Raw genomic sequence first — 25643 nt, 5'->3', positions numbered from 1 at the left:
GCTGAGCCAAAGGCTCAAGGCCCTGGATAGCCGAAGCAAAGAAAAGAGATCAGTCCCTATCACTCATGTGACCAAAATGGAGAAACAGTCTGTGGGCTCCTCCAACTCCAAACACCAGGCTCCACCAACCTCTCTCCCTCCTCACAGGAAGTCCCGAGAACTCCTGAGCTGTCTTCTACCTCACTTCCTCTCTCTCGCATGTGCCAATGGTGGCTCTAGCTTGACCTTGGACTGCCCAGAGGTCTATCCTTTTTGCACATGTCTGTTGAAGGCCATATTCTCAAATAATTAAATCTTGAATTTTTGCTGCAGCCCTTCCTAATCTTGTTATCCTGAGTAGGGTGGAGATTGCAGTTTCCAAGACCTGATTCTGTTATTCCAAGTATCTCTATTGTTATTTATCAGGAAATACCTAAATCCCATCTTCTAAAGAATGGTCTGAATAGGGTTGAGTAGTTTTGAAATTCACACTTCAGAACCAAGATGGATAAGACCTTTTAACCATTATTATGGTCACACCAACCTCTGTAAAGTTTGATCCAAAAGATCCTTGGTTCCATGCTTTGCATTTAAAATTGCATCACACCCATGACATTACCATCAATGAAGATACATAAATATGACATCTGAAACAAATAGCCCTAGCCATAATCAACAACACAAAAGGCCCTAGCAATAATTAAAAATAGTTCATATGAATGGAAAGTTATGAAAGAAAACATAAAGGAAAGCACACAAGGGTACCAATTAGAACAAGCAAGCACTGCAAAAGCAAATGAAACAGCTCCAGATAGAAAGATTGACAGTAAAACACAGATGAAAAAACAGGCATTTTGGAATTAGCTCCAATTAAAAAGTCTCTACAAAGTCTCTGCCAACAATTGTAACAACAAAGAAAAGTAACAAAGTTATTTCACTAAAAAAATAAAACTATGACTAAATGAAATACATTATTTCATCATTCTATCTCCAAGAAACCTCAAAAAGTCAACATATCTTAACGTGAACATCAAAGAGAGAAAACAATAAAACCCCTTGTGAAAACTTAAACATCAAAAGATAAGAGAATATCAAATTCATAATTATAACATGCATCTAATAACTTATTCACTACAACACATTACATATACCCACTCATAATCATGTGAAAAGCTTACTTCCACACATGAAGAACAACTCATAAATACTGACAAGCACACATGAAGAATTCATACCTTACTTCCATGCATAATGAAAAAAATTCAATCTTATATTCATATGTAAAATGTTACATGCATGCATGTTCCTGTATGTTCCTGAATATTGAAGAACACAGGACTTCAGTCAAGAGCTGATGACAGGCAAGAAGTGTATCTGGCACAGATGAAAGAACCAAGACACATATGTTTCTACAATCAACAAAAAAAGGCATGGAATTGAAAATTTGAAAAATTTTGAATTTGAATTTGAAAAATTCAATTTGAAAAATTGAAAATTTGGACTTGTGGTCTGGAGGTCATGTAAGAATGAGAATACATGTTAACTCCACAGATACATACATATGAGACACATAAACACAGTGGAAGGAAATCTCATGGACTGGGTAAGTACATAACATGCATAATTACAACACATAAAATTCATACGAATGTATGTATAAATTTCTGTGAAAATTCAAACAAAGAAATTTCTTATCTGCATGAGTTTGCACAGAAAGCACGTTACATTGTACTATATTTGTAGATACGTAAATCTATATAGATACAAACCTATGTACATATGTAAATACTAATGTACTAACAGACTAACTATATTAGAGTAATTTATTTATGTTCTAATGAATAACAATAGGGACAGCTTAGAAAATTTGTTCATAATCTTAAGGAATGTAGGGACAGACATAGAATGAAGTATAAAAGTTAGGTTACATAATAATTTTAGTAACAATTGTTAGTAATAGAAACTTTTACTTAGTATAACTGATAGACATAAGGAGATAAGGCAGTTACATGTTCAAAATACTGTTGAAATTGTTGAAATTGTCACATGGTTTGCTATTATGTTCAAAACTATATTCATGTAAATTCCCTGTCACCTAAACTACTTTTCCTATACCCAAACTTGGCATAGAGTTAGGTAGACAGAATAGTTAAGACAGATTAGGATTGACTGTTTTGGGAGGGTAAAGGAATATTTAACTTAGTATAGGATTAAGAATAGATAGTTAGAAATTTGGCAAGATCATTTTAAGAGGTGAGTAACGTCAATGCAGGATGTATCCTATCGAAAGACAAAATGGGGGAATGTAATGTTGTGGATGAGAGATGGGAAAAGCCTGCAGCAGTGCTGGATAAGCAAGGACTGTTGAACTGTCAATCAAGGAGGACATTCTAAAATGGAATGGTGACTGGGGAAGAACAGTTGAAGAAGGAGAGTCAAACTGAAGAAACTTGGTCTCTTGCCCTTGAGACGGAAAGAAGGAAGGACAGAAAGTCCTGCTCTCTAGCTTCTCCCTACAATAGTCAAGTGACTGAATCGTCAAACCTGTTGACCAATTTCCCAAAATCTAGACTCTATTCCACCATCCTCCAACTTAGGAATTATTTTAGGATTGGGGAAACCTCTAACCCTCTCTCCCCTACTCTTCCCCTTCTCCTAAATGAATAATGACTTTTGTTTAAAGTTACAAAAGAGAGAGTTATCTGCCTGTTATATCAAGATACTCAAAGCAGATTTCCAGTGATACCAACTGTAGAACTATTTTGATGGGGTAAGGGAGGAGGGAGGTAAGAAAGGGTGGAAGGAATAAAAAGAAGAGGGAGGGGGGAAGAGAGGGAGGAGGTTGGCAGATCTGATCTTTAATTCATCATCTCCCTCTCAGAGTAATTCCCTAATACAAGACACAACTGCTGCCAAAGATGGTTGCTATTTTGAGTACATGATTCCCGAGATGAGGATATGTCTCAGGGGGGAAAGATGCATAGAAATTAGGCAAGCTGCTTGACTTGAATGTGTCGTTCAGAGTCACAATTCTGCAGTACAGTCAGTTCCATTTGGTAAATTGTATCCACATTTTCAATGTCAATAGAAAATGGGTTTTGGAAAAGCTGTATGTCCTGCTCATGGAGATGAAGCTCCTTAAATCTGAATTGGAACTCCTTTTGCAACTTTTCCAGTGAATCTACACATGTTGCTTTTGGGAATGCAACCAAGGGATTTTCTTGCCAACAGATTTTGAGTTACAAGATGGCAGAAATTTTCCTCCTTCACTTGTTTGATAAGGAGGCCTAATTTTACTTCAAATGCTTTCACATGTTATTACATATCACCGTTGAGCTTCCCTTTTCCTTGAAGTTGCATATTGAAACTGCTGAGTAGCTCTGTTACACCTGTCAGAAAGGTGAGGTGCCATTTCCATTCTGCATCATTGAGCTCTGATACTTCTTTATTTTTGAAAGCATAAAAGCTGTAATCTGTGGAAGTAAGTCATAGAAATGTCTCAAAACTCTCCCTTGACTCTGCTAATGGACTTCTGTGTGGTACAGAACATCTTCATGGGCAACATTTAGCTCAGACAGAAATTCCTGAAATTGTCCGTGGTTTAGTTCATTGGCTCTGATGAAGTTAACACAAGATAGCACAATTTTCATAACAGAGTCCCCACTTCAGTGATTTACTACAGAGGCATGCTAGGCACACCATCAGTTTTCACACTGGCTAGGTTAGCCCAGTCAAGTTTTTGATTGATTAACTTAAAAGTTGCTGATTGATAGACAAAAAAATTTGATTCACTCTTCACAAAATCCTCCCTAATACCCCCCCCCTCACTTTGGAGCCCCAGGAGGCAGGATCAAACTGTTTCTAGAAGGTCTGACACCAGCCATTCCTTCAGTTCCATAAACATTTATTAAGTACCTTCTATGATTTAAAGGAAGTAGCCCAGATGTGCGAAGAGTGGAAGAAACCATGAACTGAAATGTTTCCTTTGATATTTTGGTATCCTTTTCTACATCAAAACCAACCTAAAATCAGAGCTTAGCTAGAGTTCTGTTTGCTTTTTTTAGTGTAATATTTTGCTTACATAAAATTCTGCAGGGCAACGGACCAGGTATTTGTCCAAATATGAGAGCCTAGTGTCCTCTGGTGACCAGTGGTGATATTATTGTCCTTTTAATAGTTTTTTTTAACAGTTTGTTATTTCTCCCCTTCACCCTCCCTCTCAAAACAACACTTTTTAAAAACTACAAAGCCCTCACAATCAATATATATATATATCAAAAATATTGTTCTCCATTTAATTTTTTTTAGCTGTTTTTTTAGCTGGGAACTTTGCTCCAAAAGATTTAAACTATGTGTATTGTTTGATGCAACTATGCCACTACCAGGCCTTTATCTCAAAGAGATTAAAGAGGAAAAGGACCCATATGTACACAAATATTTTAACACACTTTTCATAGTAGGTAAGAGCCTACCCAGGGAATGGTTGAACAAATTTTGAAGGAATGGAATTGTTGTGGGTTCTTCGTTTTTTGAAGAACAATGATATCACCATACTGGGGTCAATGTATATTATATTTGGAAATATTAATTTGTCACGAGAAATAGCAAAATAATTTTGAGAAGAAAAGTTTAGGATGGAAAGTGAAGTCAACTGAATTTGGAGAACAATTTACAAGATGGCACCCTCATGGAGAAAAACCACTTTAAAAGAGTTTAAAATTTTGACTAATGCAAGGCTAAAGAAAAATCCAGAAGTTTGAAGATGATACACACCAGCCACCTTCTCCTAGAGAAGCTGTGCTCTTAAAATCCAGAGTAAGGCCTACCTATTTGGTCCTGACCAAAGTGGACTTTTTGGGGGGAGTATATATATTGATTGTGAAGGTTTTTTAGTTTTTAAAATTTGGGGTCTCGAGATTTCAAGTTGCCAATTTTGAACGTGTAAGTTATACAAACTTAGAAAAGCGCTCTAGAAACTGTTGAAAATATTCAAATGGACAGAGGTTACATTAAGCCTCCTAACAAAATAAAGCAAAACTAAGTTGAAATTTTCCCCTTCTTGTTAGAGAGAGTATGAGCTTTTTGCCAGTCTTAAAAGGGACCTTGCTCAGGGTGGTTACCATCACAACTCATAGGGAAATTAGAAATGCTGGTTCAGGGGAAAATCTAAAAGGGAATTCAAGGGAGAGCAAAAAGGATACTTGGCTCAGTTCACTAGTCTTTGGACACTTGGTGATGTTTTTCCCATTTGGCTGAGAGGTTCCTTGAACTACTGTCTTCCATGGATTCCTTTAGGTTAACCTGGTCTAGCTTTTGGCAGCCTGGGAAATGACTGAGATAATAGTTAGGGCTCCAGGGGTTGTGAATGAATTCCTTGCAACAGAACAAAATGAAGAACAACAGGAAATGTAGGAAAATTAACTTTAATAGAGTTTACTAACTTGTACCTCACTGGAGGCCTGGGGTTGTAGGTGTAGGATGTCGGAGGGGAAGTCCCAAGGGAGAAAATCCTCTCCAACTCTCTCCAGCCTGTTTCTCTCCTGCACCTCCCTGAGTCTGAATACCTTCATGTCTGAATTTTAAAACTATTCCACCCTAATCAGACTGTACCTTAGAAGATCTGATTTAGCTATTTCCTGATCAGTAACAATAGAGATACTTGGAATAATGTAGCAGTTAAAATTAGTTTCTGTGCTAGAAGTATTATATTTCTTAGAGGTTTATTAAAGATTAGGAATTAAAGAAATTACAAAATAAGAAAAGCACGTGCCTAGGAGGACCGAATGGCCCATTCACTTACACTATATCATGAGAGACACGTCTGATTGGAAGTGGAAGTAGGAAGAGCATGCAGTAGGCTTTATAGCCAGTTAAATAGAAATTTTGTGCCCCCCAAAAGCCAGAATCCGAGAACACTCGGGTCTAAGGGAAAGGCAGAAGGAAGGTCCCAGGACCTTTCCCCCCCCAACCCAGAACGCTGAGCCCCCAGTAGCAGAGGGAACCTCTGAGCAGGCAAAGGTGATGGTTTGGAGGGTCTACCTTGTGAGCAGTGGGGCGCCGGGCTCAGAGTGTCCAGCGTGGATAGTGGGGAGGAAGCCAGGGAGAGACTGGGGCCCGTGGCTACATCCTTCCATCTGGCTCCAGTCTCACCGAGAGGTTTTTGCCTCGGGGCACATCCAGACCAATCCAGTTGAACCTAATCCCATCAGGACTCCTCAGAGCTCAGGGAGGCCAGGACCCCTTCCCCCCTAGACTGCAGGACCTCCAGCAAGGACAAGAACCTCGGGGTGGGCAAAGGCACTGGAGAACCTTGCAGACAGTGTAGCGGCACCTGGAAAGAACTGGAGAGAGCCTGGGCAGCCCAGCCTTCCAGGAGTCTTCGGCCTCAGAGCACATACAGCCCAACCCAGTTGAATTTAATCTGATCAAAAGCCTCCTGGGGACAGGGAAGCTAACATTCCTCCACTAGAGACTGTACCAAGAGATCTGACAAAGCTCCAAGAGTGGAGACTGACAGTCCCCAAACCAAAAAAAAAAATGAGAGGAGTTCAAGAGCACAGACAAATACGGGGAGCAAAGAAGGGGTAAACTCGAGCAAACAACAGAAAAAGAAGAAAGAAATTACAATAGACAGTTTCTGCACAGATAATGAGCAAAGAGTAAACGAAACAGAGGGGGAGGGATCAGCAAAGGAAAAATCAGAAATCCCAGTGAATTGGATACAGGCTTTGGAAGAACTCAAAATACAATTCAAAACACAATTAAGAGAGGCTGAAGACAATTGGAAAAAGAACTTAAAAACTAAGATAAGTCATCTGGAAACAGAGGCACATGAACTAAAACAAGAAAATCGTGTCTTGAAAGCCAAAATCAACCAGCTGGAAAATGAGGCAAAGGAGATAAAACATGAGGCAAAGCAGATGAAAGATGAGGTGAAGAAGATGAAAGATGAGAAAAAGGAGATGAAAGATGAGGTAAAGAGGATAAAAGATGACCTCCAAAGAAAATCAGACCAAAAGGAAAAGGACTACCAAAAAGCCAAGGATGAAATCCAGTCTTTAAGAACCAGAATATAACAACTAGAATCAAGTGACCTCACAAGATAGCAGGACACTAGAAAACAAAACCAAAAGAATGAAAAAATTGAGGAAAATATTAAGCATCTCATTCACAAAACAGAGGATTTAGAAAGTCTTTCAAGGAGAGACAGTTTAAGAATCATTAGTCTGCCAGAAAACCATGACCAAAGAAAAAGCCTGGACAATATATTACAGGAAATTATTAAAGAAAACTGCCCCCATATCCTTGAACAAGAGGGAAAAGTGGAGATTGAAAGAATCTACAGATCACCTCCTGTACTTAATCCCCAACTGACAATACCCAAGGATGTTAGCCAAATTCAAGAACTATCAGACCAAAGAAAAGATATGACAAGCTGCCAAGAAGAAGTCATTCAGATACCATGGAATCACAGTGAGGATAACGCAGGATCTGGCTGCATCCACAATGAAAAAAAGAAAGGCATGGAATATGATATTCTGGAAAGCAAGGGAACTAGGTCTACAACCAAGAATCAATTACCCAGTGTTAAGATTAAAAATTTGGGGAAACTGAAGCAGGTAGAAATTGTTTCTCTCTGCAAGGAGTATTATATTTTTAGAGGTTTATTAAAGGTTGAGAATTTAAGAAAAATACAAGTAAGAAAGGCACGTGCCAGGTGGGCCAAAAGGCCCATTTCAATTTCACTCACCTCATGAGACACGTCTGCTTACCAGTGGAGACAGGAAGAGAAGAGAGACAAAAGCCTTTCCAATCAGGTTAAATACCCCATCTGATCTCAGTCCAGGTGAGAATTCAGTGATATTACAAAGCATTCTGGGGAAGTGGACCAAGGACTTCTGGGTATTGAAGGCCTGGATTCAAGTTCATTTTTACATTTTTCCATTTGATCGTTATTGGGGAAAGAAGTTTCCCCAAAAAGGATCATGAAAACATAATCAACTTTAACATTATAACAATTTGAGGATAAGAGGGGAAAAAAAACACCACCACCAAAACCAATAATTGCTAGATGCGTTGACAAAAAGCCAGTTAGGGGTCAGTCCCCTTTGGCATGAAAGTATACATACAAATAAATGTTCAATCAACCACACCCAAAGTTCATTTCTGTGCAGCTTGTGGTCTGGAGGCTTCTTCATGGTGTCTTCTCCAACAGTTCAGTTTCTGGATTCAGAGAGGTATCATCTTTCTTTACCTAAAATTCTTCTCAAAAGGAATTTAAACTTTGCAATTTAAATAATGATATTTTTTACATTCCCCCATTAAGAGGGTGATTGAAAAATACAGGATCACTTAGGGATGCAGGGCTGAGGTATGAGGTATATGAATCAATTGGCAAGAGAAATTACAAAGATAACAGAAAAATCCAAATAAAAAAGAAAAATTTCTGGGTGAAAATATAGACTATCAAAGTCTTATGTGTAAAAATTCTAAGTAAAAGAAAAATAAATCTATAACAGGTCCTTGAATCAGGGTCCAATCAAAATGATCTGAGCAATGATGCATTTACCCAGTCAGTAGGCAGGACTACAGAAAGCTACCACACTATGAAAGGCAGAAAAGGGGACCAGATTATAGGAGCCAAGGTTTCGGGGATACTCGTCTGTGAGTATTTTCAGAGTGAGTGTGGACACAAGGAAAGCCTGTGTCGTAACAACATGTTAAACACAGTAACATCGAGTCTTTACACTAGGTTCAAGTCCTTGGTATTGGCCTAGAAGCATCAATCCATCCTGGATTGGCTTTTCTTTGGCTCTGTGCAATGGCTCTTTTGTGTGTGTCCTGGAATTAGACAGAATCATTAAGCAAAGTCCCATAATTTTTTAAATAATTAGTGGCATCATTTTTATAGTCTCTAGCTTTTGGGCATGCATTGACAAATGTATTTTAAACTTATATTACTGCAAAATCAAAAGGTTAAAGAAAATCTTAATGCTGGTGACATCCAAAGTTCATTCTTGATCTTCTTGTTCAGCTTGTAGTCTGGAGGCATCTTCATGGTGTCTTCTCCAAACAGTTCAGTTTTTGGATTCATAGAGGTATCATGTTTCTTTACCTAAAATTCTTCTTAAAAGGAATTTAAACTTTGCAATTTAAAATAATATTTTTTACATTTCCCCGTTAAAAGGGTGAATGAAAAACACAGGATCACTTAGGGATACATGGCTGAGTTATGAGGTATAAGAATCAATTGGCAAGAGAAATTAAAAAGACATCAGAAAAATCCAAATAAAAAAGAAAATTTCTCGATGGAAATATAGACTATTAAAGTCTTATGTGTAAAAATTCTAAGTAAAGGAAAAGTAAACCTATAATGGGTCCTTGAATCAGGGCCCAATTAAAATAATCTAAGCAATGATGCATTTACCCAGTCAGTAGCCAGGACTACAGAAAGTTACTACACTATGAAAGACAGAAAAGGGACCAGATTATTGGAGCCAACTAGGAGCCAAGTTTGGGGATACTCGTCTGCATTTTCAGAGTGAGTGTGGATACAAGGAAGGCCTATGTCTTAACAAATGTTAAACATAGCAACCATGAGTCGTCACACTAGGTTCAAGTCCTTTGTATTGGCTTGGAAGTGCATCAATCAGTCCTGGATTGGTTTAACTTTGGCCCTATGCAATGGCTCTTTTGTGTATATCTTATCCTGGAATCAGACAGAATTATTAAGTAAAGTCCCATAAATGTTTTTAAAAATAATTAGTTTATAATTATATTTATATTTATTTATCTATTTATTCATTTATATTTATATATTATTTATATATATTTATTTAAATTTATATTTTATAATTATATGAAATAATTAATTTATGGTCTCAAGCTTTTGAAGCATGCATTGACATTATAGCAAATGTATTTTAAACTTATATTACTGCAAAATCAAAAAAGTTAAAGAAAATCTTAATGCTGGTGACATGTGCTTCTAAATAAAAAGGAGAGAAAAAATAAGACTGAAATAATATATTGCACATGCAATAAAAAAAGTTTTAAAAATTCTAAAATGATAAGCTTATAATCATTGATACACTGTGTCAGCTATGAAAATATAGAATACAAGGCTTTCTCACCAAAAATGTGATCCATTTCCTCTTCATACCTGGCCATGATCCACTGTGAATGAATTTTACACGGTAAGAGGTTTTTTTTTAAATAAAGAACAGTAGTATAAATATGCAGATATCAGTATCCCCAAAATTCTCAATAGCCCAGTTAATTACAACAACAAACACACTACCATATTGTACATAAGTTGCTGTATGACATTTAAAGAAAATGGATACTTGTCACAAGTTTTTACAGACCTAACAAATCTTTCAACATTGGTAAACATATTTTAAAACAAAGTAAAACGCATTTTGGGTTTTAGAACATCATGAATTCTAGATATTCTGGTGGAAGTTAAGTAGTGAGCTGAAGAGTTATAAATGAGAGATGCTGCTTTTTTTGGGGGGGGAGGCTTCTAGGGGTACATACCCTGGGATTAACTGCCCAACTTCCATTCACATTTTTAGAAATGCGGGAGTTGGGGGTTAAATTTGTATTTCACTTCAGCTGTTAGAATGGGCCTTACCTTGTGTTAGGGGCAGGCAAAAATGACTAGAGATTGTTAAGAAAAATTCTAAAAATCATGTCTAAAAACCCTTAAAATCAGTTTGAGATAATTAGTTCTTTAAATTTTCCAAAGGTTGTTGTAGTACTTTTCTGATGGAGTCCATCTATTCTCTATGTGACAATGTACAAAGTCAAAATAGAAAAGCTGTTTTTATATAGGCTTACTCCATGTTTGTTCAGTATGGCTATAGGGGAAAAGCAACAGAATTTAACAGTACTCAGTAAAATTAAAACTCAGTACATTAAAATGATTCCGTGTAACAGAATAGTATGGAATGCAGTAATATATGGACTTAAAATCACAAAGTTAAACTTTAAACAAAACAATCAGCCAAATGCAAGAATGCAGAGATTTTTATAAAACACAGAGTCTGAAATGCCTTAAAACCTCCAGTCTCTTTAAAGTTCCTTGGGTTTTTATCCATTTAGATACCTATTGTCAGAAGGCAGATTGGTAATGGTTAGGCAATGGGTGTTAGATGATCTGTCCAGGGCCACACAGCTGGGAAGTACCCGAGGCCAGATTTCAACAGATTTCAACCGTCTCAAGCCTGGCTCTCAATCCACTGAGCCACCCAGCTGCCTCCCCAAATTTGGCTAAAGAGTTGCAGGGAGCTGAATTTTCCCCCTGAATCTCATGTGACATAAATGAAAGGACCAATATAGTCAAAAGATATCCTTTAAATACCCCATGCTTGTAAGTTCCTGTTTGGAAAAGTATCTTCCTTCTTTCCCTTTCTTTCTCCCTCCTGTGATCTCCTGCCCCCAGTTCACGTGGAGGCTAATCTTAGCCTAATGGAAAATTACCCACATTTTTTTTTTTACCAGTTGGTGGAATTGAGTCCTGGGGAAATGAGCGATCTTTTCCAAGGCTAGAGTCTGCTGGGGCTGGGTGGGCGGGTCACCAGGTGATTGAGATCTGGGTCAAACAGGTCTGGACTCTAGGAACAGGAGCTGAGCCAGGCAGGTGAGCGATATTGAATCCAGAAAGTCTGAAGCGGATGGCTGCAGGTCAGAGCTGATCAAGACAGTTTTCTAAAAAAGGCATCTTGGAGAAACGTGACTTAAAGAACAAACAAACAAACTAGGCACTAGCTATTAAAGGCTGAACTTAGTTACAGTAGATCAGAAGATTGAGGGTATTTCGTTGTAATCTTTAAATTGATTATGTTTTCATGATCCTTTGGGGAAAACCTTTTTCCCAAAGGATCATATGAAAATTTTAAAAATGGAGATTTGAACCCTGGACTTCAATTCCCAGGAGTCCTTGGTAGCTCCCAGAATTCTCCATAATCTTTGGTGAGGTCATCAGTCCGAGAAGAGTCCGAGAGGCGAGAGGGGTTTTTAAAAGGACTATGCCTTCTTCTTGCTCTCTCTTCCTACTTCCGCTTCTTAGCACACACGGCTCTTGAACTAGCAGGCAAGATGTGAGTGGTTGTGAATGGGCTCTATGGGCCTAGACACATGCTTTCTAATTTTGTATTTTCTTTATTTCTTAACCATTAATAAATCTCATAAAAATATAATATGTTTAGCACAGAAATGAATTTTAACTGCTACAATAACAGAATCAGATCTTGGGAAGTCCACATTTTCTACACTCTCCTTAGTTTAACAAGATTAGGAAGGTCTACACCAAACTCCAAAGATTAAGTATCTGAGAAAAGGCAATAGACATGCAGAAAAAGCAGACAGACCCCAGGACTGTCCTAAGTCAAGCTAAGCAATTATTGGTACAGATGAGATGCAGGAAAGTGATGTAAAACTGCCTATATAAGGCACTCACTGGCTCTCTTCATCCTTTTCCCCTGGAGAGACGACTCTGGCTGAGAGTGTGCTAGGGGTTTCGACATCTTGGAGTGTTGGTGGTGAGTTTTGCCCTTGAGCTAATTCAGGTTCGAGCATCTTAGCTGAGCCCCTGTGGAGGTCAGGTTGATTCTTTCCTCCTTCACACTCAAAACCTTACTTTCCAGATCTCCTAATCTTCCCACCTGGTACTAGCCCCTTCCTTCTTCCTTCTTCCTTCTTAATCTCCTCCACTATTTCAATTAAATCACCATAAAATTTCCAGCTGAGTTTGGGTGTTTCATTAGGATTTTATAAATAAAATCACTTTATAAATAAAATCCTTGGTGACCAAACATAATTATTACATTCAGTCTCAACCGTAATTTTAACCCTTACACATGTACCCATTATTCTGATCCAGAGGAAGCAGCTCTGTTTCTCCCAGACACTCTCTGCACCCCCTTCCATAGAGGCCCTGCTTCAGGGTCTTATTGTCTGAATCTCAGAATGGGGGAAACTGAGGTAAATGCTGGGAAGGGCCTTGGCCAGGCTCCCCCAGCTGGGAAGTGTTCTGAGGCCAGGTTTTTGCCCAGATTTTTGGGGTTCCAGGGGTAAGAGGTCAGCCCCGAGTCCCTCAATTCCTCCTCTGGGGACAAGGTTGGCCCCTCCTTTGAGGAGCCCCTGGGACACTCCCAAAGCAGAAGGAGTGGCAGGCTGCTCAGAGATATCCCTGGAGGAGGAGAAACTGGGAGAGGGGTCTTGGGTCTGGGCCCTGGAATGTTAGCTGCTTCCCTGTACCTTAGTTTCCTTCTCTATCAGAAGGGGACATCCTAGCACCCATTTCCCAGGCTGTGGAGATCACTCCATTGGGGGATAAGTCAATCAATCAATAAATTACTATTTATTAGAACCCTGCTGTGGAAAGACCCCAGGCTTTACCCTGAGGCGGCTTCAGGGCGGGAAGGGGAAACAGGGGAGGGTGTGAACCTTAAAAATTCTCAGACCCTACTTCATAAGGTTTGGATTGTGAACCTTAAAAAATTCCCAGACCCTACTTCATAAGGCTGGGTTAAGACCATTCCCCATTGGGACCCTTCCCCATTTGGGCAGTGAAGGTACTTGATCAGGAATGTGAGAACTCTACTTCACCAAAGTTAAGCATGCCTTAGGGGAAGATAAAGTTGTAAACTCTTTGCTGAACAATGAAAGATACTTAAACCCATACTTATAGTAAGTCAAAAAGTTCTTAAGCTATGCCTATTTTTGGATATAATACAAAAGGGTGCTAAGTACCTATAAAGGTCAGGCAACTTATGAACTTACAAGGAGCAAAGAGGTGAGAACTTACTCAGAGATTCTAGTCTACTCAGGTGTGAATTACTCAAAATATTAGTCTTCTTAGGTGTGAACTAAGAATGGTCTGTCCTTTGAAAACTGTCTACTGTGATTGGTAGATGGGAGAACTTAGGGGAGGTGACATAGGAGAAAATTCCCTTTATAAGGAGATGAAAATCTGAGAGTAAGACACAGCTTTGGAAACAGTCTCTTGGGATAGTCTCTTGAAGACAATCTGAGAGAGGCTGACTCTGGCTGGAACTCCCTCTGAGGAGACTCTGTCCCTCTGAATCCTTGCTTGGACAGATCTTGTGGTGAGTATTAAAAGACTGACTGATCCCTCTCTTCCTAGGCTGGTATAGCCCTTTTCCCATTATTTCCTTTTTTTCCTCTCTCTCTCTCTCTTCTTAAATTCCTCATTTGTATTAATTAAAATCTCTATAAAACCCAGTTGACTTGGGTATATTTAATAATTGGGAATATTTCCCTGGCGACCACCTTATATTGATTTAAAAACAAGACACTGTAGTGAAAACATATTTTCTGCAGTTACAACTTACTCATCCACTCTTTTATCTATCACAATTTAAGTCTTCCACTATTTTAATCACTACAGTTTATGACCTCAATTATTTTAATTGTTACAAGGGGGAAGAAGGCTGCAGCTACCAGGCTAGGGAACAATTCGTGTAAGGACCCTCCCCCACGAGGGCTCCAAACCTAGAAGGCGCAGGAAGGACTCCATTTCCCAGAATGCGAGTGGAATGACTTCCTGCAAGTCTTGGCCCTCCCCTTGTGGAAGACTCCATTTCCCAGAATGCCTGTGTAATGACTTCCTATAAGTCTGGCCCCCCCCCACCATTGAGGAAAACTCCATTTCCCAGAATGCCGGGAACTGACTTGACCTAAGTGTTGGCGCCTCCCCACAGTGCGCTCCCAGGACATGCTGGGAACCTTAATGAACGCAGTTCTTATTTTCTGCAAATGCTCACTCGAGTGGTTCTTTGTTGTTTCCTCCTTTAGAAGAGAGGTGGAGGGAGGCAGTGCACGGCCCAGCAGCTGGATCTCCGTCTTCTGGCAGAGTAGACCTCCTTGTCTGTGGCTCCTGGGGAGCGGGAAGATCCGAGTGGACCAGAACGTGGTAATAGTCTGGGATGGCTGGGAGGCTTCTCCCGTGCAACAAGGGAGGATGGGCCGGGGCGGTGTGGCGGGGGGAAGGGGAGGTCCGCGTCTGCGTCTGTGTCTATCCACCGTTTCAAAGGACTATCCGAAAGGAAGTGCCCGTGTGGGGCGGGGGCGGCTCTGTCCGGTCCAGGAGCCTCGGCGGGGCTTTGCCCTCCCCCGGAGGAGAACATTGCGCCCCCACCCCCTACTCCCTCCCCGGCCCCGGAGTCAGGGGGCGGCTGGGGGAGGGGTGCAGTCACAGGCTGGGGGCGAGGCTGTTTCGGGCCTTTTCCCCACGGGGGACCTTCAGGTCTGAACCTGCCAAGGGGATGTGAGATTAAAGGGGAAGAAATACTCCAAGTATGTATCACGTAGGATTTAATCACAATAAAGTGAGGAAGAAAAGGGTTAATTCGGCCAAGTGAGCAGAGCCAGCGACACCCACACCAGGGAGCTCTGCTGAAAACCCCCAAGCTCCCTCAGAGCTGTGCAGTGTGGGGCTCAGCCTCATTGACCTTCCAAGCTCCCCTCCCTGTGCAAAATGAGGACATCACTCCAAAGGATGCTGGGTAAAAGTAGTTCAGCTGCAGCAGATTTGTATTTGCACAGGGAGAAGCAGCCAACATGAGCCTGGTTGGACTGGGGGGTGCCCGTGCCCAGAGGCCATGGAAGGAGCTCTGATCTCTGGCACAGAACAAATGCCAACACGTTTTCCCCAACCTGGACCTGCTGCCCATCTCTCTGTCCAGCATCTCCTGCCCCCTCCCCCTTTCCCAGTAAGCTCTCCTAGGAGTCTCCCCCAATCCACCCAATGTACCCAATGCAGCTTCGGAATGGAATGAAGCCGTAGATAGCACCAGAGAAGCTGGGGAATCTTCGTCTAGTTCAGGCCAAGGTCCTTTCTCAGCCTGAGGCTCCCTGTCCCCTCCTGTGGGGAGAGTCTCCTCTGAGGCCAGGGGAAGGGCCCTGAGAGCCCCTCTGAGCCCTCCCCCGTAATTCCCCACAGGTGCACAAGGAAGAAGTCTCCCCCCCTTGGGACTCCCACCCCCTGCAGGATCACAGTCTGACCCAAGCAGAAAGTCTAAAGTCAGAGGGAATGGCCCCCAGCACCCAGAGGCCCACTTCCCAGGTGAGTACAGTCTCTCCCTATCCTGACTGAGCTCCTCCAAGGTGGAATCCAGGAGAACTTAGACCTCTGTCTTTCCCAAGCTTCCAGTGGTGCCATCACTGCTTGCTGTCAGTGTGACCTCAAAGGTCACCCAAAATCTCCAACTGTGTTCTGGGGTTTTCCAGGGCCTCTGTAGCCCCTGCTTTGTGTGCCAGACCAGGTTCCAGACAGACAGACCCAAGTGTAGTCATTTCTTCATCCACTCTGTAGTGGGACATCAGAGGGGAATGTCCCTGTGTCCCCCCATTCCAGGGAGGGCCCAAGGACAGTCTGTGCTCCTGACCTCCAGGTTCTGAAGTTTGTACAGGCCAGTCTGCCCTGCCAAAGAGGCTTTGGAAGAAGTTTGAGGTGAGATCAGATGAGGGCAAAGACAGGAAAAGCTATGTTTTTAGTAGAAGAAAAAGATGGGAATTATGGGTGAGGGCCATTTGCTTTTCAAATATTATTAAACTACCAGGAACTTAGAGTGCATTTAACATTCAGAAAGTTGAGGTCTTTCCTTGTCTGATTAGATTATAATATAAGGGGTCCCCAAACTTCCACAGATTACAGCTTTTATGCTTTCAAAGAACAAAGAAGTACCAGAGTTCAATGATGCAGAATGGAAATGGCACCTCACCTTCCTGACATGTAACAGCTACTCAACAGTTTCAATGTGCAACTTCAAGGAAAAGGGAAGCTCATCTGTGGTATGCAATCACATATGAGAGCTTTTGAAGTATAATTAGGCTTCCTTATCAAATAAGTTAAGGAGGAAAATTTCTGCCATCTCCTCTTAACTCAAAATCTGTTAGCATAAAATCCCTTGATTGCATTCCCAAAAGAAACATGTGTGGATTCAATGGAAAAGTTGCAAAAGGAGTTCCAATTCAGCTTTAAATAGCTTCATCTCCATGAGCAGGACATACAGCTTTTCCATAACCCATTTTCTATTTATATTGAAAATGTGGATACAATTTACCAAATAGAACTGGCTGAACTGCAGAATTGTGACTCTCTGAAAGATGCATTCAAGTCAAGCAGCTTGCCTGATTCCTATGCATCTCTCCCCACTGAGATATATCCTCATCTCAGGAGCCATGCACTCAAAATGGCACCATCTTTGGCAGCATTTGTGTCTGTGAACAGACTTTTTCCAGAATGAAACATCCTAAATCTATAACCAGATCTAGACTAACTCATGCACACTTGCATCACTTGTTAAGGCCAGCAGCGACAAATATGGAACCAGACATTGACCATCTCCTTAGCCAAAAGCAGGCCTATAGTTCCCGTTGAAATACTGGTCATTTTGTTGATTGAAATTTACTTGTTCTTTATTTTAAATACTGTATGTGTCCCCCCCCCCCTTTTTTTATTTTTACTTTAAGATATGTGCAGTGTTCATAGGGATTCGTTCATAGTTTTTTTAATAATCTGGCCCTCCAACTGTGTGAGAGACAGTGAACTGGCCCCCTATGTAGAAAGTTTGGGGACCCCTGCATTAGAACCTTGAACCTAACAGGATTATGTAACCTGTTGCTTTCTCAATATTCATTTCAATTCTTTTAGGAGTGTGTTGATAGAAACCACTCCCTAAGTTTGTCCAAGCCCCCCACCCTGTTTTTGAGAATGTGAATGTTGTGGGAGGTAAAGGCATGGAGGATAAAAGGTGTGGGGCAGAGTGCACTCTCCTCCCCCAACCCCCAAGGGCTTTTGTGACTTGGCTGGGCTTCCAAAATCGGCTTAGGGTGTTTCCTAGATAGGGAGATTTTCTGTCCCCTTCTTACATTTCTTTTTTCCCCTATATCTCCATTTTAAAAAATTAACAGTATGTTGTTGAGAGGTACTGATAGACTCCTGACTTGAGAGTTGATTTTTTCAATGGCAACCACAATAATGATGAATAATTTCATTTATTAGAGGACTAAGAGATGCAATTAGGCTTCTAACCTCATAGATACAAATATAAATAGCAACACCTACTAGGGAATAGATTTCTCCATCCCCAGGTTCAGTGATTCCAGGAATGAAAGTTTCCTGTGAGGAACAAGAAAGAGTCCAGTGTCGCTGGATATTTAAGAGTATTGAAGGGAATAAGGGGAGAGGGAAGGAAGGGAAAGGGGGAGCTTCCAAGGTGACCAGTGTTGTAGGTGGCTTTCCAGGAGGCATAATCAAACCCTGGGGTTGTACAGATGCCTGGGAGGAGTCTAGGGAAGAGCCTTCATTCTGCTGTTGCATTCCAGATAAGAGCGGGCAGAGGTTGGGGTGGAGAGGCAGGCAGGGTCCTGAAGTCCTAGCCTTGGATGCCATTGGAGGACAGCAGTGATCTTGGGAATACAAAGGCAGGACAGGTGGGACAGTGGGGACTACTAGGACCCACCCAGGGTAGATTAGTTCAAAATAAGCAGCTGTCTGCTCTCTTTGAAACTGAGGTCTCTGCATTCTTCCCTTTGAGTCTAGATTTCTCTGCTTTCCTTTGGGGCTGATACCTTTCTGCCTTCTGGTTTTAGGTATGTCTAGATGAGAATATTTTGCTGCCCCTGCTAGTGGTGATGGTTTCCCTTTCCCTTGGCCTCATCTTTCCTGTCTGAACTCTTTGAATGCCCTTCACATAGGTCAGGAGCAATTCTCCCTCCCAGACCAACCTCCAGTGCTGCTCTCTGCCCCTGCCACTGTTGTGGTAGAGCTAGTTTTATCGTGTGAGAGGAAATGCTGGTTCTGGCCCAAAGAATTTCAGCTCAGACCCATTCCTCTCAAGACTTGAAGGTGTCTACATAGTGTAGCCATAGGGTTGGAAAAAGCCATTGCAGGGAAGTGGAATAGCCCTTGCATGCATGAAGAGCACATCGGAATGGCTCCTGTAAGGTTTTCCGGTTTCTAGAGTGTATTGAAGGTCTGGGGAATTGGTGTCCTCCCATGCTTGGAAACTGATCTTTTCCTCAAACTGTTCTTCCCCTGTGTGTCCCAGGGTTATTTCAGGCTGCAAAGTAGGGAATGTGTGAGAAAGGGGTGAAATGGAAGAGCATCCAATACCAGGTGTAGCCTGGGTTTTCTATGGAGCAATATGGAAAAGTAAAAGAGTCCTGCCAAGTAGCCTGTTATTGTTAGGTCTGGCCACTGGCTTGTCAGTTATTCTTCAGTCTGCCTCTTCTTCTCTTGACCTATTTTCCTCAGGTTTCCATAGTTATAGGTCTAGGCTTAGAAGTTTTGTTTTCTGTAATAAGCTTTTTGAAAATTAAAGTTCAATTGTGATATTTTTGTGGAATAAATTTCCCTTTAGCCTGACCAAGGTAAAAACTCCAGGCTTGCTGTCCCCTTCTCCTGAGGCTATGAAACTAGGGGTTAGTTTCCCTTCTTTTGTTAAAATAAATGGATTAAGTTAGTCCTGGCAAGACGTGGTGAACTTTTGACCCATTTTGAGGGTGTGCTAGGCCAGCCAGAAGACTGGGGGTAAGCTTGGACGGACAGCTTTCTTGTATGGACAAGGACCTGCTTCTCTTGTGATGAAGTAATGAGGAAGGAGTTGAAATCTCTTAAGTCCTCCTCCTCAGTGGTTATATATGAATCTGAGATTTCAGAGGATGTCCAGGGTAGGGACTGAGTGGGTAGGTCACCTCGGAGATTAATGCATAAAGTGAGAGAGTGAGAGAGATAAGGAGAAGAGATGTAGAAAGATCGAGATGAAGATAAGATACCAGTGCTAGAGAGGAGAACTATCTTTTTTTTTTTATATTGTGGAAAGCGTCAACTGACCACATTAAATGACTAGTCAATTAAAAGTTAATTTAAAATGAAAATATTCTGCCTCTTGAGAATTCCAGTCATTAAGCTGTCAATTTCTTTTCTCGTGAAGGAGCTCCATTCCCAACCTGTTAATCAGATGTTATATTTTTAAAAGATGAACACCCCCTCCTTTCCGCATTACACTCTTCTTTATGTGTAACTAAACATAAAATTATTGAATATATTCCAGTCAGTGACATTCATCATTCAATAAAGACAGGATGTTTTGTCAAAGACACATCATACCCAATGTTTTGCCAAGTCTTAATACAACATTAGATTGCTCTTCTTTACTTACTTAGAATCAGAATCTGATCCCATATAAATCTCTGGACTCCTCTTTATGCTTTCATCTAGATAAAAGTGTTTCAGCCTTTTCGGGAATTAGATAGAGAATTCCATTTTCTTTTTTTTTCTCTTTACTAATCATTGGTAATATTTCCCCACAGAATATGTAGTACTTGCTACCTTCTCACAAACTTTAAAAAAATGTTCTCACCAGATGAATTGTCACTTATGATAAGGAGGAAATTCAGATTACTTCTCTTCTTCACAGAACCTCATACCTCTTTCAGAGAAAACATACCATCACTCAGATTCCATAGGGGAAAACATTTCAGACTAAGGAAGACATTTCTACAGTCTTTTACTCTTCCAACATAATTCTGACCTCAGAACCAAAATGCCTTTCTCAATATTCCACTGGTCCCTGAATCACTGATCTCCAGTGTGGGCTGTGAGACATCAGGATTAGGAGTTTGGGATAAATTCCTTGTGGGCTTTAGTTTTCTCCAGTTTGTTGCTGACAGAACTGGATGAATTCTGAAGATTCATCTTTAAATCTTGTGACTTTTGCTGGTTTAGGGGTCAATAACATTCAAAGATGTGACTGTGGACATCACCCAGGAGGAGTGGTGCCTCTTGGACCATGCTGAGAAAGAGCTGTTTCTTGAGGTCATGCTGGAGAATGTGCAAAATCTGCTCTTTGTGGGTAAGGACCATTTCCTCTGTTAACTCTGAATCTGCCATGAAGGGAATGTCTTTATTTTAGGTCAAAAGTGCATAATTTTAAGTCTTTGTCGGGGGATAGTAAAGTAAAAGTGCTGATCTCTACATAGTGTTCTCCTCCTGACCGCATTTCATACAAAAAGTCTTTGAATTCTGTGATCAGAAGCTGGTATTTTCCTTTCTTGTTCCTGAAATCATCTCTCTTCTGTTTTATGTAGCTTCAGGTGAAAGCTTAAAACAGTTTTATAGATTTACATTCCTGAAGCTAATTTCAAAAGTTATGTAGTCCAGCCTCTAATTAGCCCTGAATTTTGTGTGGAAGTCCTCTTTTTACTACCTAGGACTATTCTTCCTTCCAGTTGACCATCAATGGGGATACTTTAGATGCCATGGCAGCCCCATCGCTTTGGGAATGGTCTGGTCTTTAGAAAGGATGTCTTGTTAAAAGGTGTTAATGGTGAAGGCAGAAAGAACCACAAGGGTGGCATAGCAGAAGTAAAGGTTGGAACCACCTTGTGAATCCCAAACAAACCTGAAAACAGTGCTTCTATATTTCCAGAATCGAGGGAAGAACAATCCAATCCATTGGGGTAGAGTATGAATTTGTGCCCTATAGGGGAGTAGAAAGGTAACAAATGGACTGGTGGGGAGGGAAGGAGTACAAGGGAGGGAGGGGGACGGGGGTTAATTTTTGAAAGACTACAGGGAAAATAAGGGGGGGAATAAGAAGGGAGGGTATAAAGGGAAGTAAAATAAGGGTGGGTGGGAGCTAGGGGAACTGATTAAAAACAAACATTGGTGTAGAAGGAAATAGTGAAAGAAGAAAAGGCAGGAACAGGAGTCGAAATCAAAATGCTGAGTAATACAGCTAGTAATCATAACTCTGAATGTGAATGGAATGAACTCACCCATAAAACGCAAGCGAATAGCAGTGGATTAGAATCCAAAACCCTAACATATGCTGTCTACAAGAAACACACATGAGGAAGGTAGATATGCATAGGGTGAAAGTAAGGGGGTGGAATCAAATCTATTGGGCATCAACTGATAAAAAGAAGGCAGGAGTTGCAATCATGATATCTGATAAAGCCAAAGTAAAAATAAATCTAGTTAATTTGAGATAGGGAAGGTAATTACATCCTGATAAAAGGCAGTATAGACAGTGAGGAAATATCTGTACTCAGCATGTATGCACCAAATGGCATAGCATCCAAATTTCTAAAGGAGTAACTAGGGGAGCTCAAGGATGAAATAGATAGAAAAACTATACTAGTGGGAGACCTGAACCTTCCTCTATCCAAACTAGATAAATCAAACCAAAAAATAAATAAGAAAGAGGTAAGAGAAGTGATTGAAATCTTAGAAAAATTAGAGTTAGTGTACATGTGTAGAGAAATAAATAGGGACAAAAAGGAATATACCTTCTTTTCAGCAGCACATGGTACATGCACAAAAATTGACCATGTATTTGGGCATAAAAACATTGCAAATAAGTGCAAAAGAGCAGAAATAATAAGTGTAGCTTTCTCAGATCACAATGCAATGAAAATAATAATTAGTAAGGGAACATGGAGAGGTAAATCAAAAGTTAATTGGAAATTAAACAATATGATGCTCCAAAACCAGTTAGTTAAAGAACAAATCGTAGAAACAATAACTTCATTGAAGTAAATGACAATGATGAGACATCCTTTCAAAACCTATGGGATGCAGCCAAAGCAGTACTCAGGGGGAAATTTATATCCTTGAGTTCATATATTAACAAATTAAGAAGGGCAGAGGTCAATGAATTGGGCATGCAAATTAAAAAATTAGAAAGTGAACAAATTAAAAATCCTCAGATGAAGACTAAATTAGAGATCCTAAAACTCAAAGGAGAAATTAATAAAATTGAAAGTCGAAGAACTATTGATTTAATAACTAAGACTAGAAGCTGGTAGTTTGAAAAAACAAATGAAATGGACAAAGTACTACTAGTCAGTCTAATTAAAAAATGGGAAAGAAAAAAACCAAATCGACAATATCCAATATGAAAAAGGAGACCTTGCCTCTAATGAAGAGGAAATTAAGGCAATCATTAAAAACGACTATGCCCAATTATATGGCAACAAATATGGCAATCTAGGTGATATGGATGAATACTTACAAAAATATAAATTGCCTAGACTAAAAGAGGAATAAATAAATGACCTAAACAACCCCATATCAGAAAAATAAATTGAATAAGCTATCAAAGAACTCCCTAAGAAAAAATCCCCAGGTCCAGATGGATTCACAAATGAATTCTATCAAACATTCAAAGAACAACTAATCCCAATATTAAACTATTTGACAGAATAAGCCAAGAAGGAGTTCTACCATATTCATTTTATGACACAAACATGGTACTGATCCAAAAGCAGGCAGGTCAAAAACAGAGAAAGGAAAGTATAGACCAATCTCCCTAATGAATATAGATGCAAAAAATCTTAAATAGGATACCAGCAAAAAGACTCCAGCCAGTCATCACAAGGGTTATCCACTATGACCAGGCAGGATTCATACCAGGAATGCAAGGATGGTTCAATATTGGGAAAACCACCTACATAATTGACCATATTAACAAGCAAATTGACAAAAATAACATGATTATCTTAATAGATGCAGAAAAAGCCTTTGATAAAATAGAGCACTCATTCCTACTAAAAAACACTAGAAAGTATAGGAATAGAAGGGCCTTTCCTAAAAATAATAAACAGTATATATCTGAAACCATCAGCAAACATCATCTGCAATGGGGATAAACTAGAAACCTTCCTAATAAGATCAGGAGTAAAACAAGGATGCCCATTATCACCTCTATTGTTTAACATTCTACTAGAAACAATAGCAGTAGCAATTAGAGAAGGAAAAGTAATTGAAGGTATCAAAAATGTCAATGAGGAGACAAAGCTATCACTCTTTGCGGATGATATGATGATTTACTTAAAGAATCCTAGAGAAACAACCAAAAAGTTACTTGAAATAATCAACAACTTTAGCAAAGTTGCAGGATACAAAATAAACCCACATAAGTCATCAGCATTTCTATATATCTTTAACCCATTTCAGCAGCAAGAATTAGAAAGAGAAATACCATTTAAAATCACCCTAGACAATATAAAATACTTAGGAATCTATCTGGCAAGACAAACACAGGAACTATATGAACACAACTACAAAACACTCTCCACGCAGTTAAAACTAGATAGAAACAATTAGAAAAAATTGATTGCTCATGGGTGGGACGAGCTAACATAATAAAAATGACAATCCTACCCAAATTAATTTTCTTATTTAGTACCATACCCATTGAACTACCAAAAAACTTCTTTACTGACTTAGAAAAAACCATAACTAAGCTCATTTGGAAGAACAAAAGATCAAGGATATCCAGGGAAATCATGAAAGAAAATGCAAAGGAAGGAGGACTTGCAGTCCCAGATCTCAAATTATACTATAAAGCAGTGGTCATCAAAACAATTTGATACTGGCTAAGAGAGAGAAAGGGGTATCAGTGCAATAGACTTGAGTTAAGTGACCTCAGCAAGACAGTCTATGACAAACCCAAAGACCCCAGCTTTTGGGAGAAAAACCCATTATTTGATAAAAATTGCTGGGAAAACTGGAAGACAGTGTGGGAGAGATTAGGTTTGGATCAACACCTCCAACCCTACATCAAGATAAATTCAGAATGGGTGAATGACTTGAACACAAAGAAGGAACCTATAAGTAAATTAGGCGAACACTGAATAGTATACATGTCAGACCTTTGTGAAGGGAAAGATTTTAAAACCAAGCAAGACTTAGAAAGAGTCACAAAATGTAAAATAAATAATTTTGACTACATCAAATTAAAAAGGTTTTGTACAAACAAAACCAATGTAACCAAAATTAGAAGGGAAACAAATTGGGAAATAATCTTCATAACAAAAACTTCTGACAAAGATTTAATCCAACCATTCTGGAGGGCAATAGGTGGTGATAAAGGGTGATAAAAGAATGTCTGCCCTTTGATCCAGCTATAGCACTGCTGGGTTTATACCCCAAAGAGATAATAAGGAACAAGACATGTACAAAAATATTCACACCTGCGCTCTTTGTGGTGGCCAAAAATTGGAAAATGAGGGGATGCCCTTCAATTGGGGAATGGCTGAACAAATTGTGGTATATGTTGGTGATGGAATACTATTGTGCTAAAAGGTATAATAAAGTGAAGGAATTCCATGGAGGCTGAAACAACCTCCAGGAAGTGATGCAGAGCGAAAAGAGCAGAACCAGGAAAACATTGTACAGAGAGACTGATACACTTGGTACAATTGAACGTAATAGACTTCTTCATTACTGTCAATGCAATGTCCCTGAACAATCTGTAGGGGTCTAGGAGAAAAACTACTATCCACAAGCAGAGGACAAACTGCAGGAGTAAAAGCACCGAGGAAAAGCAAGTGCTTGACTACAGGGGTTGAGGGGATATGATTGAGAAGAGACTCTAAATGAACACCCAAATGCAAATACCAACAACATGGAAATGGGTTCGAATCAAGGACACGTGATACCCAGTGGAATAGCGCTTCAGCTATGGGAGGGGTGGTGGGACGGGGAGGGGGGGAGAGGAAAAGAAAATGATCTTTGTTTCTAATGAATAATGTTTGAAAATGACCAAATAAAATAATGTTTAAAAGGAAAAAAATAATAATAGATTTCCAGAATCACGGAACAAACAAGTGTCAGAGTAAGG

General features: G+C 40.0%; 1 protein-coding gene across 2 annotated transcripts in view; it reads left to right on the top strand.

Moving 5' to 3' along the window:
• Window positions 1–14659: 14659 nt before the first annotated feature.
• The window catches only part of LOC100616696 (zinc finger protein 420-like), a 40236-nt gene continuing 29252 nt past the window's right edge, over window positions 14660–25643 (top strand). Inside the window, exons 1-3 of one of the 2 annotated variants that reach the window (XM_007492630.3) lie at window positions 14660–14920; window positions 15950–16072; window positions 20741–20867. In XM_007492630.3, the coding sequence (XP_007492692.1) occupies window positions 14723–14920; window positions 15950–16072; window positions 20741–20867 (448 nt within the window). In that variant the 5' untranslated portion in view covers window positions 14660–14722. Of the gene's footprint in view, window positions 14921–15949; window positions 16073–20738; window positions 20868–21443; window positions 21475–25643 lie in introns of those variants that run through there. The other variant, XM_056825798.1, reaches the window with a different exon arrangement.

This window comes from Monodelphis domestica, chromosome 4 (assembly GCF_027887165.1).
Source record: "Monodelphis domestica isolate mMonDom1 chromosome 4, mMonDom1.pri, whole genome shotgun sequence".
In the NCBI taxonomy this organism is placed as follows: domain Eukaryota; kingdom Metazoa; phylum Chordata; class Mammalia; order Didelphimorphia; family Didelphidae; genus Monodelphis; species Monodelphis domestica.
The sequence above is the reverse complement of the archived record's forward strand: the minus strand, read 5'-3'. Positions and strand labels throughout refer to the sequence as shown.